Genomic DNA, 20,731 nt, shown 5'->3' with positions numbered 1-20,731 from the left:
CAAAGAGGATGCTGTTCAGATGAGACTAAACAAGAAGACAGGTTTTGGAAGGGCATCTAATGAGTCTTGAGTGCTAGAGTGAATCAGAAGACACATGAATATCCATCAGGTCTTTGAACACCAACCGGTTTGCTGCAGAGATTGGGTCAGGCTGATCCACAACAGTTGCTAATACAGATGAAGGCTTTGTGGATGTAGCTGGGGGTGGGGGGGAGGCATGGCTATTTTGGAGGTATGCCTTTATTGTCTGCCTTGTGAAGCACATCACTGAATAGCTTCCAGCACTGAACCTATATGTAGCCTGCTTCTTTTATTTCAAGCACTTTTCCTCAAAGAATATGCTTGAAATGCTAGAGTGGAAAACTAGCTCTTGCTATGTACTTCCCCATCCATTTTTTATCCCTTGAGAAAACACACATTTTCAGTAGTGTTCTGATTTTAAGACTTTGCATTACAGGGAAAAAATGGAGAACCTTCTTTTTTTTTTTTTTTTTTTTTTTTTAAATCCAATAAAGTGGCTTTATAATTTAATTCTGAACATGACTGTTGTTACTATTAAATGGTGTAAATACAGACTAAGCGCAATAAACCTCACTTCCATTTAGCATTAATAATATTAATGATCAGTACTTAAATCACACGCCATGTTCCCGGACTGTAAAAGAAACATTACCAAAGAGATTTTGCGCGTCTGGTGCCGCCATAAATTAAACGTGGCATAAAATTGTCTTCTGTCTGCGGGAATTTGTTCAAGCTGCGGGGAGGAGAGGAAGGAGCAGGAGGAGGAAATCTCCGTCTCCCAGCGGCTCTGCCCGCACCATCCCTCCCCAAAAGTTTCCCACTTCAGGCGGTGGGAAGGGAAGGGAAGGGAAGGGAAGGGAAGGGAAGGGAAGGGAAGGGAAGGGAAGGGAAGGGAAGGGAAGGGAAGGGAAGGGAAGGGAAGGGAAGGGAAGGGAAGGGAAGGGAAGGGAAGGGAAGGGAAGGGAAGGGAAGGGAAGGGAAGGGAAGGGAAGGGAAGGGAAGGGAAGGGAAGGGAAGGGAAGGGAGCGGGGCTCCCCTCTCCGCCTGGCCCTGGCGCAGCCGGGCTGAGCTGCTTGGTACTCCGCTCACATTTGCTCTCGCCTCCCAAAACTGTTGCGATCAAAACGCTGGATCAGCAGCAGCTCGCACGCACACGCCATCGGCAGATTTCCCCATTTTATTTTATTTGTTCCCTATCTAAGGGCTGCAGCCTCCCTTTTTTGACACCCTCCCACCCCTCCGGCTTTTTTTCCCCCTCGCCCCCCGGCTCCAGCGCCCCGCTCACCCCGGGGGCGGGCTGGGTGAGCCAGGACCCCCCCGGGCCGGCCCCACGGAGCCGGGACCCCCCAGCTCCTCCCGGGGAGGGCTCGGGGAAGCTCCCCCCGATCCCCCGACCCCTCGCCCCCGGCCCCGATCGCGGCGGGTCCCGCCCGGGGAGGCGGCGGCCGGGGAAGTGGGAGGAGAGGCGGCGGAGCGCCTTGCCTCCCGAGGCATCAGACGTGGGGAAAGGGAGGGGAGAGAGGGAGAGAAAGAGAGAGAAACGCGCCGAGGAAGGCAGGGAAGGACTGGGGAGGCCGGGCTGGGGAGGGTCCCGGTCCCTCCCGTGTCCGGAGGACCAAGGGGACAGTCGCTTTGGGGCGGCCACCCCCGCGCCCCCCCCCTCCTCGGCGGGGCTCTCCCATGTGCTGCCGGCACCGGCCTGCGAGTAAGTACCCGGCTGCCCCCGGAGCCCCGGGACCCCCTTCCCTCCCCCACCGCCTTCTTTCCCCTTCCCTTCCCCGCAGCGACACCCGGCTGCATCCCCTCCCCGTCCCAGCGGACCCCCCGGTCCCCCTTCCCCTCCTGCCCTCCCAACCCCACACCTTCCAGCATCCCTTCCCCTCCTCGCCCCCCGTCTTTCCCGGATCCCCAAGCCGCTCCGGACCTCTCTCCCTTTCCCTCTCCCCTCTCTGTCCTCCTGCTCCCCCCGGACCCCCCCTGCAGCCCTGCCAGCCCCTCGCCCCCCTTCCGCCCCGCAGCCTTCCCCTCGCATCACCCGGCGAGTTTCGCTTCCCGGCCCCCGCTTTCCCTTGCCCCCCCCCCCCCCCCCCCAGCTCTCCACCGCCCCCTCCTGCTTTAGGGCTGGGGTTTTGGGGCCAAATTGGCGAGTCCCGCTCCCCAGAGAGAGTCCCAGGCGTTGGCTGGCAGCCCGCGGGAGGTGGGGGGTCCTGCTGGGGGATTTGTAGGGTCCTGCTGGATTTGTAGGGTCCTGCCCCTGGAAGCCTCCATGTTGTCCCCTATTTCCAGCCGTGTCTCCTCTGCCGGTTGAGGGAACGCTTTCCCCGCGTGCCGTGACCCACTTTGCCGTAGCCGCTTGGTGCCACGCCAAGGCACGGGCGGATCCTTCCCCGAGAAGATGCCTCTGGAGGGATGGGGGCAGCCCGTGCCCTCCGCCAAGTTTCTGTCCCTCGGGGTTTGGGGCTTTTGCAGGTTGGGAGGCATTTCTGCAGATGGGCTACGTCTGCGAGGAGGTAGGCGTGTGCTTCTTGGGAAGCGGCACAGGCCTTTGCCAACGTTAGGGAAAAGACTTCTTTTTCGCAGTGTTGTAAAAGTAAACAAAACTTTTGTGCGGTGCACATGCTTAATTTCACTTCCAGACTCTTCCCCTACGTTCCCTCCTTGTGCAGAAGGAGTTTTAATTTTATTGCCGGCGCATTAATTGCGTTCACTGATTGGCGTCTAATCATGCTTAGAAAAAAAGCCCCTGTAAATAGCTATCGGGATTAATTTGGCAGCAACGGTGAGAGATGATCATAAATTTACAAATGCGCTAGGAGCAGCGATCCAGCATGGACTGAACAAGAAATGTGCCCCCAGCCTCTGGGGAGCAGCGTTTCTGTGACAGCCAAAAGCGCTCGGTCATGCCAGTACAGAGCTTGGAGGCTGGGAATTTTCTGAGGAGGAAGCAGAGGAGTTAAAGGTCCTGGCTTTGGGCTGGGAAGAGGCAAAGAAGAGGAGGCTTTGTGTTAGCGAGGTTTTCTGCTGCCACGGGGGTCCAGGCTTAAAAAGCCATGGACAGTTTTGCACTGAAGCTGCAGGGCCCCATCTAAAGTACATTCCCCAGGCATTGCGGGAGGAAGGATAACAACCGAGACCTCGCCTGGGAAAGATGAAGATGTACGGGGGTGAGAAGCGAGTGGGGAAGTAGGCAGGGAAGCCCTGGCGGTGGCTGCACAGCCTGCACAGCCACGCCGCCTCCCGTCACCGTCCCCACAGCTGCCGGCAGCGGTGCTAGTGGCCGCTCGCAAGGATGGGACAGAGGCATGAGATGTCTTCATGAAAAGTGCTGCAGGAAGGAGAAATGCTCTGGCAGATAAACGTTGCTTTTCCCTAATCTCAATGGTTCTGAACTTGCCTTTTTCTTCTTTTTTTTTGTTGTTGTTCTTTCATCAGGGACCTTTGTCTTCATGATGGGAGGAAACATCCCCCTCGCTGTTAGGATCCGGGCTTCTCCCAGCGCAAGGATTTGTCAAGGCTGAGAGACTCTGGATTATCCCCAAACCTCCTCTAAAACACACAGGAGCTTTCCTGTCCCCCCATCACGAGGGGGCTCGGCGCGCACGTAAAGATGGCCTCCAGCCTCACCTGCGCCGGCGTGGTCTGGGCTTTCCTCTCCTTCCTTTGTGCTGCAGCCTCCTGCGTGGGCTTCTTCATGCCCTACTGGCTCTTGGGGTCCCAGCTGGAGAAGTCTGTTTCCTTCGGCACTTTCCGGCGGTGTTCCTACCCGGTGCGGGACGAGAGCCGCCAGACGACCGTGATGGTGGAGCAGTGCGGCCGTTACGCCTCCTTCCAGGCCATCCCCAGCGCCGAGTGGAGGATCTGCACGGTGGTGACGGGGCTGGGCTGCGGGCTGCTCCTCCTGGTGGCCCTGACGGCCCTCATGGGCTGCTGCGTGTCCGAGCTCATCTCCAGGACCGTGGGCAGGGTGGCAGGAGGCATCCAGTTCCTGGGGGGTAAGTGCTGCCTGCTCGTGCGGGGACGGGGGCGTCTTCAGGCTGCAGGTATCCACGTGTGGTGCTTTGGGGAGAGGAGGGATTGATGCCAAGTTTCCGCTAGTGAAGGAGACCTCTTGGCTCCCTTGACCATTGAGCTGGTTGTCTGGATGGCTTGAACGTGGCCTAAAGGCTTGGTCACCTGTGGTCGCTCTCTTGCGCGTAAATCCCTGCTCGGTTGTTGTATGACCTTTGAGACTTGCACGACAGGTTCAGCTTGCTGGGTGCAGCTCTGTGTGCTGAAGACCAACTAACTTGTGTCTTTGTGGAGGTTTTTTTGTAGGCTTTGTAGGCTTGCAGCAGAGCTTAGCTCAGGTGGTGGCACCTGGAGGAGTGTGGGGGCCGTAGAGCCCTGCAAAGTGTTGCAGAGTAGAGGCTGTGTGACTGTGAGGACAGCCCTGGCTCTCCTCCTTCTCCTTCCCACTCCTGTCACCAACAGCTCCCTCCACCATCTGGCAAGTCTGTGGCCGCCGTTGGAAGCAGGGAACCTTTATCCCTGGTAGATGTGGCCCACGAGCTGCCAGGAGGAGCCCTGCCAGGTCCACGCTGCCTGGTGGGGTGTGGGGTTTGTGGAGCCTGTGGTCTAGACAGTGCGTGGGAGAATTACCTCCCCTCCTTTTTTTAGCCTGCAAACTGCACGGCCTTAGCCGTGGAGTGTTTGAAGGGTACGAGACAATAAGCAGGATCCTCCAGTGTGTTTTTTATAGGGCTGTTTTCCGAGTAAATCATCGCGCTCCTGTCATCGCTGACACGCGTCTCGGTGGCACTCACTGTCACCTCGTGCTGCTCGGCGTGCGCTCGCCCCCGTAAGGGGATGGGTTTCTCTGCCCAGGCACCAGCATTTGGGATGTGCCTCTGGGTCTGCTTTCAGCTAAGGGGGGGCTTCTGCCCCTCTGCCCTGCAAAGTGGGATGCACCCAGGCAGGGCAGCACATGCACATCGCCAGCATGCAGCCAGGAGGAGGCACAAGATGAAAAAGGTGCAGCTTGGGGGACACAGCTGAGGCTCTGGAAGGGACCTGTGCCAAGCCCACAGCCAGGCCACGTTGGCACGGCTCTCTCCTGGCTTCCAGGAGCCCTGGCTCTGACTTTTTGGGCGTTTTCCGCGCTTTACAGCAAAGTGCCCCTGTCACTTCGCCCTTCCCTCGGTGCTGCATTCCTGTGTTTAATCTGGCTGACAATTGGAAAACGCAGCAGCTGCTTGAGAGTTAACTCTGCTGGAAGCTGCTGCTTCATGAAGGCTGCTCCTTTATAAAACTCCGGTCGGGCAGCTGGGGGGTGGAGAGGATTTTCGATTCAGTGACGCTCTGCAAGTCCACTCGGTCTGGCTGTTCTCACCGAGAGCCATCACAGGCTGTGCTTGTGCTTTAACCGCCCCCCTCCTTCCAATTGCTGCCTCTGCTCATCTGGTTTTAATTTGCGTTTGGTGGTGCTGTGTGCCTGGGTCTGGTTACAGCCACCTTGGTGAAAGATGACAGCCCAAGGGGTGGCCGGACAAACAGACAAGGGACAGGGGAGGTGTGGGGAAACCTGTGCCCATGGTGTGGACTGAAGGTGTGCACCCTTCTGCCAGGCAGGATGCTCAAGGAGGACTCTTCAGACCATGCCATGACCGCTCCTGGAGCTTGCCCCAGGTGACTGCGCAGCATCCTTTCCCTCCAGGAAGGGTGTGAGCATGTAGTGCTTCTCCTCAGTCGGTGACAATTCAAAGATCCGTGAACCTGTGGTAGAAAATCAGAATTGCCAACAACTTTATTCACAGATCAGAAATTATTTACACAGCATGTCCAATTTTCCCCTCTGCTGGGTTTTATGGTTGTCTCTCATTTCGCTCAGCGCTGCTGGAAATGTGTGAGAAATGAACAAAGCGAGAACCCATCATTTCTTAACCTGCTTAAAAACTGACTCTGGGGTCATCAGGGAGAGAGGCCAGGTGGTGCAGGCAATAATTTGGCTGAACTGAAGGCACAGATTAAGGTAAAGTTCAGATCCTTACATCCTTCATCAGATCTTTAGCTGCCATCAGTCAGCATAGCTTCATTGCTTAAATGACATGACAACATTTATCCAGATGTTGAAATTAGGCTCTGTAATTATTAGGTTGTTTTAAATCAAGATAGTCATGAGCTGTTCAGATTACTTGCTATCTAGGAATGCCAGGTCTTTGTTCCCTGTGTAACCATTATAGATTTAGTTATATACCATGGGGTGTGCTTTGACTGTGGCTCAGTGGCACTTTTGTGATTGTCACTTTAATTGGCCTCCAGCTGGAGATCTAACCAAATAAAACCCTCACAAATATTTTTCTTGGGGGTAAAAGAACCCCCTGCCATCTTTATTGTGAAGAAAAAGCCTGCGGAAAAATAAGCAGAGCACTGAGAGATGCTGTTAATTCATCCTCTGTGCCTTTCTCTGCATTGGGCAAGGAGATGGAGAGGCAGTTTCACTTTCTGTTTCTTCTCATCTGAGTCACCTGCACCAACACGATTGCTACTTTCAGTGGCGGAGGGTGGGTGTCTGAATAAACTGTATTTTTCTTGAACTTAGAAATCAGCATGGTCATGCTCGGCGTAGCTAGTTTAAAGTTTTAATGGTGTTCTGTTAGTCCGGGATCTAAATAATTTTCTCAGCATGATCTAAGAACATGGACTTGATGAAGAACTTAGCCAATTGACAGTGGCATATTACAGGAGGCCCGTGGGTGGGTGAGATGTATGCTGCCCTGCAGCTGTGGTGGGCCAGAGCACCAGGGCTGCTAAAACTAGCTTAATCCAATACTGGAGACATGTTTACTGCTGTGAAGAGGTGGCAGGGAGGTGTAATCTCCAGAGGTGGTAAGCAAACAGCCTGATCCTCTTCTTCCAGCAGGGCAAGGAAAAGTAACTCCAAGTAGGTCAGTGGAATAGCACCTGTACAGAAGTAGCGCGAGCTAAGTGGTGCCAAGGTTTTACAGCTGGGATTTCCCCCAGTTGTATGTGGCAACTCATGCGAGTGAATTATTCATGAGTGCTTATACCATAAATCTGCTCTTATAAAAAATTGAGTGGCAGAGCCTGCAGGAAACTGCAGATCTGTGCAGAGTCAGAAGAGCTCTGTAGATACTCGTTGTTTTTACATACTTAGCCCGTGTGTGCTATTTCAGATAATCCCAGCTACAGAGCATACGTATATTTTAAGATGACTCTGGGATGCACTGAGTCTATGTCTCTAATAGAAAGGTTGCATCACGACTTTTCCACCCATTTGCAATTATAGGAACCACTTCCTTTCCCATGGAAGATCACGTGGCAGCTCTGTAGCCATTGCAGCAACTCCTTCCACAAAAAAACAATGCTATTTTGAGCCTCTTCCAAGGCAAAACATGGTAGCGGGTGACGAGAAGCAGCCAACACCCCAAGGCTGGCCATTTCTTCAGTGGCTGTCAGCGGCCTGCAGTTTATGGTCTGCAAACTGCTGCTGCAGTATCTCAGCAGCATGCTTCGTGAACATTGCTGCTGAAGTGCTTCGAAGAGCTGACAACCGAGGTGAAAGTTATGCTGTCTGTAACCTCTTGAGGGCACAGTTATGTAGATGGATACAGTCTTCACTGATAGCAGTAAGTGCAGTGTTTCCAGCTGGTTTCCTTTGAATGTTTGGAAGACAGAGGGATATGTAATCTAGCTAGAACAGATTGCAGGGATGCATCTCTGACCATAACTATTGAGGGCATGACAGCAGGAAGTGAAGTTTAACAAATCTATGGCAAATTGGAGTCTGTAATTATTGATCTTCTTTTCATTGTGCGTTGGCAAGTCAATTCCACTTAAGTGAGGAGACTAGAAATTTGCGGGTAGGTAGCTCAGATATGACATACTAATTTGGTGAATAGCTTCACTCTGTGAATGCAGAGCAATGATTTTAAGAACAGAGCAATAATTTTAAGAACATAATGAACTGAAAGGTTAGCCAGTTTTATGTGAGGCAGTGGATCAAAAGACGCAAGCGTTGCAAGGATGGTCAATTTAAAGAGCGTTATGCTGGCAAGGTGAAGTTTTTCATTAAAATGGCCAGCACGCAGGAATTATGGCTGAAATCTACACTTGCTCAGGATTCCCTTTAGCTCTGTAGGACAGCTAAGCCAAGCTCAGAGGGGTAAGAATCCAAGGGGACAGAGCATGAAATAGCCTCCTGACTTGGAGACCTCTCTGAATCTGACACTTTGACCTTGATTCTGAGTGACATGTGAGAAGCGAGCACTCTCCGTAATTGTGGGTAGCCATGTGGTCTGTCATCTTTAGTGCTCATCACTCACTCTTTGTACCCATGAAATGCACAAGTTTTGCTGCTCCTTTTAGTAAAGTTTTCAGCAGCACTTTCTCTTCCTCTCCTTATTTCTCTGTCTTGTTTCCCTTGTGTCTCATGGGAGTGCTAAAATTCCCGAAACAATGGTCCTTTAATTGCTGGTTGGAAAATACGGAGAGCTCTTAAGTGGGCAGTGGTAAAAGGAGCATTTAGTTAGAGAAGAGGATGCAGAGCCTAGCAACTTCTGATTTTGTCTCTGAAAGAATGTGGCCTTCTGGAGGCTTGCTCACAAGTAGTTTTTGCTGAGTGTGGAGTTATGAATAATAATTAGTGCTTGATCAAGAGAGAATATTGAGTGTGGGTGATGGCTCTGTGTTGCCTGTCAGGAAATCACAGAGAAACTCTTTGAGGTTTAAAAGAGACAGAGCCAAAGGAAATCTTCAAATTGTCATATTAGTGGCTGGGTCTGACTTAGCAGGTGAGATGCTGAAGCTCTAAAATATAGGGGAAAAAAAGGGAAGAGGACTAAGGTCAGGGCACTGTGGGACCATGTAGAGAAGCTGTCCCTCAAAGGAAATGCTTGTGGAAACAGCTGAAGAAGAAAGAGGAGCTCTTGGGAGAGGTGGAGTCACTGAACCTAAGGGACAGTCAAGCTTCGGGAAACGTGGCTTGCAGTCAAAGGCATCCCGTGGGCAAGGAGAATGAAGGCAGCCTCAGTTTGGAGACTGGCTAAGAAGAAGTCAGCAGTGGCTTTGGTGAGGGTAGTTCCAGTTGACTACAGGGGCTAGAAACTGTCCTGGGGGAGGTTTGCGTGGAGCTGTAGGGAAAGAACTGCAGGCAGTGACCAGTAACCATTATTTTGTCTGACAGCTGAAGTGAGACTTTCTGCCTGGAAGACTAAGATCAGGATCATTTTCTGCCTATAGGGAGAAAATGTAAGCACGAGAAAATAGCATGGAGAAAATGAACCTCGATGGGGACAGGAAGGATCTAAGATGGTCCAGAGGCTTCCAGGAAGCAAATGGTTACCCCAAACTCATTTGCAGTTCTTCTAAGCCTATCTCATCCATTTCTTCCATCTATACATGTTCCTCCAAATTCCTGAAATTTGCACCTAAAAAAAATGAAAAAAAAAAGCAGTCATAAGAACACACAAAAAGAGCTTTTTAGTTCTTATATCCTCTTTAGCTTAAAATATTTTTCAAAGGGTAACTTTTAGGGAGAGGGTAGGGAGCAGCATCTGTTTCTGCCCAAAGCCAAGCTCTCTTCTTCCCCTGCAAGTTAGCTGCTCATGGCTGTTTTGCCACGTCTTCTCCTCTCTTTCCTCTTGTCAGATGGAAAGCTTCAGTGACTTTGCTCATGTAGACATGTGACAGGGCAATCCTCATCCTAGACAAAGACAAACTGCATGCTAGGTATTAATCCAATGTATTCATGCACCTATACAGGCACAGCAAGAGGGGCATTTTTAAGAAACAGATGCCTCACCAGGAGGTAACAGAAGAACATACAAGGAACAGGCCACCATTAAATGTGGCTTGTGAGTGATTATATGTCATGTCATAGCCTCGTAGATTCAGCAGTAATAAGGTCAGCAGAGAGCACTGTGACTATTTAGACTAAGGTCTGCTGTAGCATAGGTCATAGGACAGCCTTCATATAATTCCTGTTTAAACAAGAGTATATCTCTGAGAGGAAGAAAACTGCACACACACACAAAAATAGCCAAAAAATCTCTCCTTCTAGTCTGAATTTAATTACTTACAGAAAAGCAGGATCTTCATAAGTTGTTCCAGTGGAGAATTACCCTGACTGCTTTTCCTCCAGATCATTAATGCAAATATTAAAAAGTGTAGCACCAAGAATAGATCACTGTAAAATCACATTTGCTTAAGGATCATTACAATTATTATTTTTTTTTCAAGATCCATCAGTTAGTTTGCTTTTAATCCCTTTAAACTGTGCTATGCTGTGCTTTCTTTACCAAAACCAGTATAGAGGCAGCTTCATAGCTGCTGTGTTTCACACCAGCTATCACTCCATTTTTCTACAGGTATCCCCCAAGAGATTAAGTGCAGTGTATAGTTTTGCAGCTTCATCCCTTTTTAGCTTGACTGTGCTTCACTTTGTCTTGCTGAACTGCATCCTGTGACTGCTAATGCTGATGCTCAGTATTTGCTTCCCAGCACTACAAGGCGCCTTCATATACTGTGATACAGCACAGAGTCAAATTCTTGGATTTGGGTTTGGAGTCCAGCTGAGTAAGGCATGGAAGTGTTTGGGAAGACGTTCAGAACAAGGGAATTTAGAAGGTGATGTTATCTTTAGCGGATTTTGTAGCATATGTTCTGTTGAAGATTAGCCAGCTCTCTCTGCTGTAGTCAGACAGAAAGGAGTTAAAATACTAGACAAATTCAGGACCAAAGCTGAACTGATGCAATATATGTCCTCTGTTGCTCTTGGCTTATCAATGACATTACTTAAGAGTTCTACTCACTTAATTGGGTGTAGTCTGTATTGCTTGAATCTTTCATCTGTGCATGGCCCACCAAATCTGACTGGAGGAGAATCAAAGTTATCAGGTACTTGTATGCAGTGCGTTTACAAAAACATGCAGACTGACATTCAGCATATTCTCAAGAGACAATCTCCTTTCCTGTGGCTGTCTTCACCTTGGTTCAGTCCTCTGTGGAGCCCTGCTAAAGGCTGCTGCCCTGCCAGATCTACCAGCACAGCTCTTTGTGCAATTGTTCCCCAAGGAGTTCAACCGAAGGAGACCTGAGTTAGCGATGATTTCCTGTTGTAGCTAACACCAACCATTTTAATGGAGCAGGTTAGCAAGCAAGAATCAGTAATAAATGTTACTGGTCACAAAGTGCAGAATCAGAGGACGTCCCTGCCAGCAAGGTCATGAGCAGCACAGAGCAAGTAGGGAGTTGTAATGCTCTTGGAATATCGGAGATGCAACCTGAAGAAGAAAAGATAGTAGTCTTCATACTTAGGTCTTTGTTCTTTCTGTCACCAGCCAGTTGAGCTATCTTGACTCTTTCTTTTTTTTTTTTTTTTTTTCAAAATCTTGCTAAAAAAGTGGCAAGGCCCTTCTCAGCTGCAGATTTCCATAGGTCCTTTGAAGTCAATGATGCTTAGTACAAATCACGTCAATATTTCTTAGAAGATTATTTGTTTGCAACATTACTTTAAAATGGGTGAGGCTCCAAGGCTGAGTTTCTTCTCAAAGAGCTACCCAAGTGAATTAGCTTGTTTATAGTGAATTATGCACCCCAAACAGGCCTTCTTTTTATTTTTTTTCCCCAATTATTTCAGTTAATTCACTTCTAATATAATATTCAGCTAAATACAGAGGAAAAAACATGCTAAGTTTCAGCCTGGAGCAAGTTAGATTTTAGATGCCTTGAAAGCACATTTAAAATGGAAATGCTGATGTATTAGGAAAAAATAAAAGATGCTGCTAAAATATTGGAAAGAGTCACTTGACTTCTCTTGGCTTTCCTATTGATGTTGAATAAAAAAGTGATGTTTTGAATATTGTTGCAGCTGTGTTGGGTTAAAGTAGATTTTTGCATTAAGAACAGAATTTTTGATCTAAAGAAGTCCTGGAGTGCTGTTTTATTTATCTGCAGTTCAGGCTTCTTGATTTTTTTTTTCTTTTTGTCCTCTTTCATTAGAAAGGAACAATGATGCTCGGCACTTCTGTGATGCTCTTCATTTCAAAGGGCTTTGCTTGCATAACCCAGTGAAACTTCAGGAAATGTGAGGCAGGGGAGCAAATAATCTATTTTGCTGGTGCAGTCAAAGTAAACTCAGAGTTATTTCACTTCAGATCCTCAGCATTTGTGTTGATTAGAGCAAAATCTGGGGAGGGGAGTTGACACTTTTGTTTCTGCGTTGAAAGATCTGGCTTGTTTTGGTTCCTGAGCTCCATGAGATATTTGAACATTGCTGGGAGCTTCACTCAGATATCAAAGTGTTGCAATACTTTCCAGTGCAGATGAAGTCATATTCCCCACAGACAGGATGGGATTGTTCCCAATGGTGCATTTTCCAGGATTTTGTCCAGTCTGGTGTTAAGTGTCTATGTAATGTTTTTCTTCCATCTCTCAGGAAACACAACTTAAGGCTGTGAAAAAATTACATTTGGAATTTTTTCATGATATTCAACCTGAATTTTCCTTTCTTTGCTCATATCCCTTTACTTCTCCAATGCACATTTTTACCTTCTGAGCTCTTTGACTTTGGCTTTATAAAGTAGAATAAGACAACTGAGGTATGGTTTCCATGCAATGAAAACTGAATGTGAATGTGAAAACTGAATGAATGAGCTGGAAGGAGCATGCCCTAATGAAGAAAGTTGGAATATATGTGTACCACCTGAACTTCACCCACAGCCGCAAGCCTTGCAGTGGCCATCATTTTGCCTGTCTCCCTGTTCAAGGATTTCCTTTGTCTCTCTGAAATATCTTTGCTGGCTTTAGAGTTGTGAAGCTTTCTCTGTTGCTCAAGTCTAAGGCTCAAAGTGACATTCAGACCGCATGGAGGTAGTCTTAAGTTGCAGAGGACCAAGAAGTGCATCCTCTCCTCGGTCTTGGGATGGCTCTGCCACCACAAGACATCACAGGTCAGAGAGGCAATATTGCTTTTGACAAATCTCTTCTAGCAGCTGTCCTGTATCTTCTCAGGCATGAGAAATTGGGCATGGTCAATGCACGCTGACAATGCTGGTGGTATGGCTGACTCACTAGGCCTGATTAGATCTCATTTACATTGTTTGTTCACTGTCAGTCCCCTGATGTCACGGGTACCTCTGAGAACAGACGCAGACATTTTCCCCCTCTGGATTGGCCTTCCTCTCTAAGGAAAACCTTAGAGCCTGGTCTGTTGAAATCAACAACAATATTCCTCCATGGGAACCAGGGCAGGACAGGACCAAGAGCTCAGTGCTGTTGCTACTCATTGAGCTAGTGGGATTTGGAGGAGGTTGGTGTTGCATAGCAATGCAGAGAACTTTATGGGATGCCAGATCCTACCTAATTCTCTGGATACTAAATAGTAATTGCATCAGGACTAAAAGCAAACAAACAAATAAAAACCTTCTTCTGTTTAAAGGGTTGCTGCACCATGAACTAAGACCACCTGTTTCTGCATAAGCCTGATAAACCCCAATCTCTCCTGAAGACTGACTACTCTGAATTTATTTGTAGGTAAAATTTGTAGGCTAACAGACTTTTAAGTGAGTTTGGGAGTAGTTGGAAGGAAAATAAAGAAAATGTTAATGAAAGAAAACCTAAACAATTACAACCTATTACAAATTGTTGTTATTTTTATCTTTTAACTTGATCCAAAAAGCTCCAGAGAGAATGAAGCAGAAAATGCAGTGTTCTGCTAAACACCATATCGTTTCTGTAGTAATGTAAAGATTTCATCCTTCCCTTTGCAATCTGACAGTTTAGTTGTCTCGCATTGTCTCCCAATAAAGATGCCTTTGTAATATAAAGTGAAATTGTTGATTTGAGAAGAATGGTTTTCTAATAAACGCGCAGGGTCACAGCGCTTGTCCCTTGCATTGAGGAGAAAGTATTTGAGATAAAGCCGTGAATGATCAATCCGAAATAACAAAAGCTGCTTCTGAAATACAGCACCCTGTGAAAGGATATGGAACCCACGAGCACAGTGGAGTGTAAGAAATAGCCCTAAGGCCTCGTAAGAATGTGCTTCATGACTTCTTCACAAGTTGGAGCTTTCGTCTGAGTCTGCAGCTAACTGAAGGCCTATTTATGAATGCATTACAAAAATCAGAATAAACTTGATATTCAGAGCATCACGAGCAATTTAGGTCAGGCACTATACAGCTGAATGCCAATTATTGGAATGGATTACGAGGACATGTTAAAAAGCACTTAGCTTCAAAAATATGTAGAAACTGGGGTAGCATGATGTTAGGGGACCTTTCTGAGTGCATGTGTAACACTCTTTGGATTTTGTTTTGAGCTTTGCCTTGACTTGGCCCAGATGCTGCTGTATGACTACAACTTCATCTGTCCTTTGGAGATTTGTACGACTGCCTGGCAAATTAGTGCAAAAAACACCCTCAGTCATACAGTGTTGCTGCTGTCGTTCTGGTGGTGGTTGTTGTAACGTAGGCGGTTCTAGAAACTCCTCGTGCAGAGCACTAAGGGAGGAGAGACAGCTGCTACTGCAAAGAAATCAGAAACAAACTTAGGCCAGGAAACTGGGGGCACTTTGAGTTCACGACATCTTTAAATACCTTCAGACATACATCTTGTGTGCTACTGCTGAGCTGCAGAGGGGTTTTCAGGCGCTGCATGGGTTGCGTGCAGTAAAATACAAAACTTCAGAGCTGGCCTGTGCTGTCCAGCACCTACTGCCCACTGCCTCCTCTCCCTGTGCTTTAGCTTTGAAGGAATTCCATTCGTTTTCAATCATTTTTCTGCCACATCAGTAAAAACATGATGAACAGCACTAAACACTGGCACAAAGCTCTTTACAGCCAAGACAACCCCCCAAACTGTTGCAGGCACATTTTGCAAAATCAAGAGGTTGTTATAAAAGTTATTTTTTACAATAATTCCTTTTATAGGAATCCCAATGGCTGGTTTTGGAGAGCTTTGTTCAGTCCCCAGAATCTCTCTAACCAGAAGCTTTCTGCTTTCTCGATGTGCAGTATTTTGGGGTGAGCAGGGTCTGGCTGCTCAGGCCAGGTCATCGCTGATGAAACCCATCAGCAAGGCAAAGCTGCAGACCCTGAGCATCGCTGTGTGGCTGGGGTCCAAGGCAAATACCAATGTGCTCTTCCCGTCCATCCTCCAAGCTACTCATCACTCTGCAAAGCCCTGAAATAAGGAATGTAGGGAAAGCCGTGTCCAACAAACAAGATGGGCTACACAGCTTTATAGTTCCTTGTGGTGCCGTGGTGTGAGGGACTGCTCCCATAAATGAACGTAAGCGCAGTTCTGTTTGACAGATCAGGCTTTTTCTTAAGTGTTTCAAAATAATGCTGTGTAATTAAGGAGCAAATTGCTTTCTTAACTTCCTACAGGGGGTTGATGTTTTGGAAACCATTCTCCTTGTGAGCACTGAGCCATCTGCTGAAAGTTGTCCATTGCTTCCTTCTTCTCTTGTGTTTGCATTATATTTATATTCTTTTCTCTTCCATTGGCTTCAGTTCCCTTCCCAGACGGTGGAAAGGGACACCATGGCTGAAGACAGCTTATGCTGAGCCATTAAGGACTCTGTTTAGCTCGCTCCCCTTTTCCATAACTATTTGCAATAAAAACTGTGTTGGGAAAGAGCCCTTTTGTGTAACGCTCAGTGACCTGCAAGGGCTGGGACCAGCCTTGCGCTGGGGATGGCAAATTCCCTTTGAGGCCACTAAGCCAGAGATCCGGTGCTAAGTACACAGGAAGCTGGGAGGATAAATACTGTAACTTTTCATCTCATGCATAAGAATTGCCGTCTGTTTTGATCTCGTGATAGAGAAAAGTCATTCTGCTTATCTCATCTAACACAGTGGCTAGTCCGATTACAAGCTTCCCTGCCTGGCACCTTTTTAAATTCAATTTGGCTGCCTGTGCCTTTGGCACACAGTAGGTTTCATTAAATTTCACAGCAGTTAGTTTTCATTCCCTCTGTGACACCTTTTTATCAACATTTGACTCTAGTGTAATTTCAAGAAATTGTACTTTTTTTTTCCTTTTTTTTTTTTTTCCAAAGTGCTTGTACCATAATAATTCAGCAGAGCAGGTGGGGGAAGAAGATGCAGATACTGTTGTAAATCCATGTAGAAAACTAATATATGGGATGGCAGGTCAGCTTGCAAGTGTTTTTTGCATGCGATGATAACAAAAAGGAGCTGCTTCCCTTCCTTCTCAGTCGTTATCATCCAAGACTGTCAAAAGTGCAGTTTAAGAACTTGCTGTAAAAGGCAAATTTCATTTCTTTCAGGTTAATCACAGCTTTATTTTAAAAGCAGAGCTCTCGGAGTGCTGCTGAATTGACAGTGTAAGGTTGTGAGACAAGCCTTGTGAAACCTCGGCTAGGTAACGATGGGAGTTTTCTTTTCAAAACCAGATGAGGAAGCTGGTTTGCGAGGAAGGTGTGTGTGCAGGGATGCATGCAGGAACACAGAGAGCAAACGTGGTGGTTTTCCATTTAGTATGCGATGCCTGGTCCCTGGTAAGTGGGTTGAGGAAAGGTGGGCACCCCAGCATGGACCTGGCACTTCTCGGTCACATCACCTCTACCTCCTCCCCAACACAGAGCGGTGTTTTCTCAAGTCTGTGCCCAAGGCAGGTGCTGGGCAGGTTTTTGTCAGTAGAGGTGGTTTTGAGGCTCTCTCTGAAAGGTCTTAATTTGCAGAGCGTCAGCCTGTCTGAAATGCCAGCCTTTTGTAGTCTGCTGGGGTAATAAGAACATGCAAAACTAATGCGTCATGGCTTCTCAGTAAAATTTAAAAAAGCTAATTAAAACGAAGTTTAAGAGTGCCTAAAAGCAAGCTCTGCATGCAGGCATAACTCAGAGACTGACAGAGCCGTGTCTCACTGCAAGCCAAGGGCAGCCGGGCGTGGGAGGCCATAAATCATTTTCAGAATGAGACTTCTGATTGATGAAACTTTTCCTTCTGTCCTTTCAAAGGAATTAGTTTAACAAATGGAGCAGCTTACTTCCCTCTACCCAACGGTCTCCATAATTCCCGTTGCTGATAAAATATTTCCAAATGCATACAGTCTTGGGAAGGACCTTGAACACCTTGGGGAAGCTGGAGGTGCTCCCCACCTCCCTCTCAGGGAAAGGTTTCCCATGTATTTCCCACTGGTCAGCCTATACATATATAATGTATATTTTTGGTGGGTTGGCAGGCTGTAATTTCCATCTCAGGCAGCAGCTTGAGTTGTTGGGGAGTGCCAAGGAAGCAAGGGTGCCTTGCTAGTAGTGTCTCCACATGTCCCCTGCTGTCTCCAGAGAGCAGTGGCTGCCAGAGAGCTGCGGAAGCCTTGCAACCAGGGAGCCAGATAAACGGTGTGTGTAAGTTAGCATGGTGCTGCTGAAGTGAGCCCTGGCTCACAGCTGGCTGGAAGAGGTGGCCTCATCCTTTCTTCTGGGGGTGGAAAATGTCTTTCCAGAGCACAGCTTGAGCGCACGGACCTCTGGCTACAGACTGAAGTCTTGCTTGTTTTTTCCAGGTTGACTGAGTGTGTTCACTTAAGGGTGAAGGCACAAGTAAGAGTTCCTGTGAGCTTTGTTTTTCCTACTAAGCTGAACATAAGAGTAAGGATTATTCCTTGTTCTTAGTATGAAGGCACAGAATTCAGGATCTTTACTCTGCTGTTTCCAGCACAAAATGGTCCAGTGTAATTAGCAGGCATCCTACAAGCAGACTGCTCAACAACAAGATAGCTCTGGGGGATGTTTCTTCCCATTTCAGATAATTAATCATTATTTTATGTCCTGAAGTCTTGAGATTCCTCTAAATTGTGTATCTGGTGTAATGGTGGAGGTTTACATCACAGCAATCACATTATGATTAACATGTAATTATGCAGGTATTCAGTAGACAGGATTAGCTGAGACATCCAGAATTTCTAAAAATGTGTTTCCAGTGTGGCCAGTGGCAGGTCTGAAAGAGTAAAGAGTAATCAGAAGATTATTTGAGAATGCAGGTAGGTATAAATCCTAGAAGAGTTTTAATCTTCATATTTTATGACTTATTAAGACTTTAAAATAGGACTGCTTCCTATTGTTTCAAGATGACATATTCCAGTATCAGTGCTGATGAACACATGACTTGGTGGCCCTTCAGCTGGAATGAGGCAAGACTGCTAATGATATACGGCTTCTGACAGGTTCCTCTGAGTATTTATGGGCCTCAATATGTATGCAATCTATGGATATTTCAAAACTGATTAACATTTCTGAACCTAAGTTAAAGTTTATAGTTGGCATTTCAATGGTGTCAAAGCAAAATTAATCAGAGCTCAAAAGATATGCAGTCTTCCTGACATGCTGGTGACAGCGAAAATATAAACCACTGAGAAATAGCTTGCTGAAAGACAGAACGTAGCCTGGATTTTGGAAAGAGATCCGCAAAAATGGCTTACTGCCACAGACAGACTGTGAGGGTGTGTGCGATGGTGGAGCTGGTATTTACTATGGCACTAGCTTAAAAAACTCAAGATTCTGTGCCGAGTTACTTGTCCCGTAATAAGTTACTTGGAAATCTTATCTGTGAAACTTTAGCATATTTAATATGCAAACTAATCTCTTGAAACAGTTCAGATAAGCAGTGTTCTTAAATGTACTCTGTCAAGACATTTTTCAGTCAATGAAGCTTAGCAAGCAAATGCTTTCATTTCAGTGGCCCTCGTGAGAATAGTCAAAATTTATACTTTGTTGTGATGTTAGGCTGCATGGCTGTCTGTCTGTAATGAAAATGGAACAAACTGTGACGGAGTTTTTTTTCTTTCTTTCTTTTTTTCTTTTCATTTTTTTTTTTCTGTGTTTATCTCTGTTTTAAATAGGTCAGTGATGGCCTTTCTGCATTTCAAAAGATTGCTAACAGCCTCAGTGAAAGCTTTTAGGATCCAGTTTGAAAAGCATCAGAACAAATAACTAGGTTTTATTTGTTCTGTAAAAAGAAAACTATAAATCATAAAATCATAGAATGGTTTGGGTTGGAAGGGACCTTAGAGATAATCTAGATCCACCCCCCTGCCATGTGCAGGGACACCTCCCACCAGACCAGGTTGCCCAAAGCCCCATCCAACCTGGCCTTGAACACCTCCAGGGATGGGGCATCCACAGCTTCTCTGGGCAACCTGTTCCACTGCCTCAATACCTTCATAAAAACTGTTTCAGTGCCTCACCACCTTCATAAATGAGGTATAAGTTGTAGTTTAATAATGCCAGGTACCTGTGCAAAGATAAGATGGTCTGCGTGTCGAGATGAGTCTTCCCAAGAGAAATGCAATTTAGTCTTTCTGGGTGCGGTGGAGCTTGACGGCATTTTTAGGTGGAGAGGGAGCATAAGCTAATTGTTAAATTAGTTTTGAAACTGCAAATCTGTTGCTATATTTTCAGTCTGAAAGAGACCACCTAGTGAGCAGTTGAAAGGAAATCAAGATCTGCACAGAACCAGCTGGTACTCCAAACACTAAGATCAAGGTAGTCAGAGAGGACCCAGGAGAGCAGGAAGTTTCAGTGGAAGCGGTGTTGGGCTATGTTAGTTTCTTTCCCCTTTCTAACTTAATATTTACATTTTTCTGTTTACTTGTTGCAAAATTGTCTTAACTTCTACTTTGGCAAGAGTATAACAACCCTCACTACTTCCATTTACCTCTGGATTTAGCACATTGTGAGCTATGTACTGATCCATTGGCACAGAGACTTGGATTTGATCTTCATCTGGAAGTCATTCATGCCTCTCTCATAAAATATCTTTGATTCCTTTGCACATTTTCCCGCTTTCCTCCCAGGACACTTTCTGAAGTACTTTACTCCACATCCAGCAAGAATGCCTTAATCATTGTGGTAGTGGTTGTTCCCACTTGAATCCAGACTGCTCAGGTGCTCTTTAAGATATCAGAGGTTTTTTTTTCTTAACCTTTAAAGCTACAAGGACAATGGAGAATCCTCTATCTTGCAAACAGATGGTCAGAGGTGTTGCTTCCAGATCGTGAATAAAAGTTGACTTTGAAAATAGAGTTGGGTTGCTACAAACCAAAGGGAGAGGGGGCATGGTTTTCTGTGAGCTTGAACAGTACATAAACCAGAATGGAAAGCACTTGTTGGCAGACGCCTACAGTCTCAACAGGTTTAAATACAAATGCACAAGTTACAACCAGATTTTTCATTGCAGCCTCTCTCCAAATATTTAGAAGTAAAACTGAGGAGGCAGGTGTATCTTGAACAAAGACAGTCTTTGAGATGGGTAATGCAGGCAAAACAGAATAGCTGAAAAGTAAGATTTGAGGGAACTTAAAACTTTTTTTTTTCTTTTTTTTTTTTTTTTTTTACATTATTCAGGCACAAAAATTGATGTCATTTCTGCTGGCAAACTTGAATGACAGAATTCAATATTCAAAGCTATAAAAGTACCTTTGCATAAAATCCTTATCTTCACAGTGTTTCTTAGCACAGATGCAAGGAATATTTCCATTTTGCAGATAGGAGGCTAGAAACTTACTGAAGGTAGCTTATAAAACCTATAGTTAAGTAAGTATTGATTAGAGACCTTCCAAGTCTTATGCTCATGAGCAGCCACTGAAACAGCTGCTATATGGAAACATGACTTCAATATACAGGTGTAATAATGTGCCTCTTCCTTACACTGAGTTATGACTACAGGATTATCTGCTTAGCATTTCT

General features: G+C 46.4%; 1 protein-coding gene across 1 annotated transcript in view; it reads left to right on the top strand.

Annotated features, from left to right (window-relative positions):
* The first annotated feature begins 1,491 nt into the window (after positions 1 to 1,491).
* Positions 1,492 to 20,731, top strand: part of LHFPL6 (LHFPL tetraspan subfamily member 6) — a 138,525-nt gene continuing 119,285 nt past the window's right edge. The window contains exons 1-2 of the mRNA XM_084506450.1: positions 1,492 to 1,726; positions 3,454 to 4,013. Of these exons, the coding sequence (XP_084362576.1) occupies positions 3,629 to 4,013 (385 nt within the window). The 5' untranslated portion in view covers positions 1,492 to 1,726; positions 3,454 to 3,628. The remainder of the gene's footprint in view (positions 1,727 to 3,453; positions 4,014 to 20,731) is intronic.

The sequence above is a fragment of the Aythya ferina genome (genome assembly GCF_964211825.1).
Source record: "Aythya ferina genome assembly, chromosome: 1".
NCBI classification, from domain to species: domain Eukaryota; kingdom Metazoa; phylum Chordata; class Aves; order Anseriformes; family Anatidae; genus Aythya; species Aythya ferina.
Note: the sequence above shows the minus strand (reverse complement) of the source record. Positions and strands in the feature narration are given on the sequence as shown.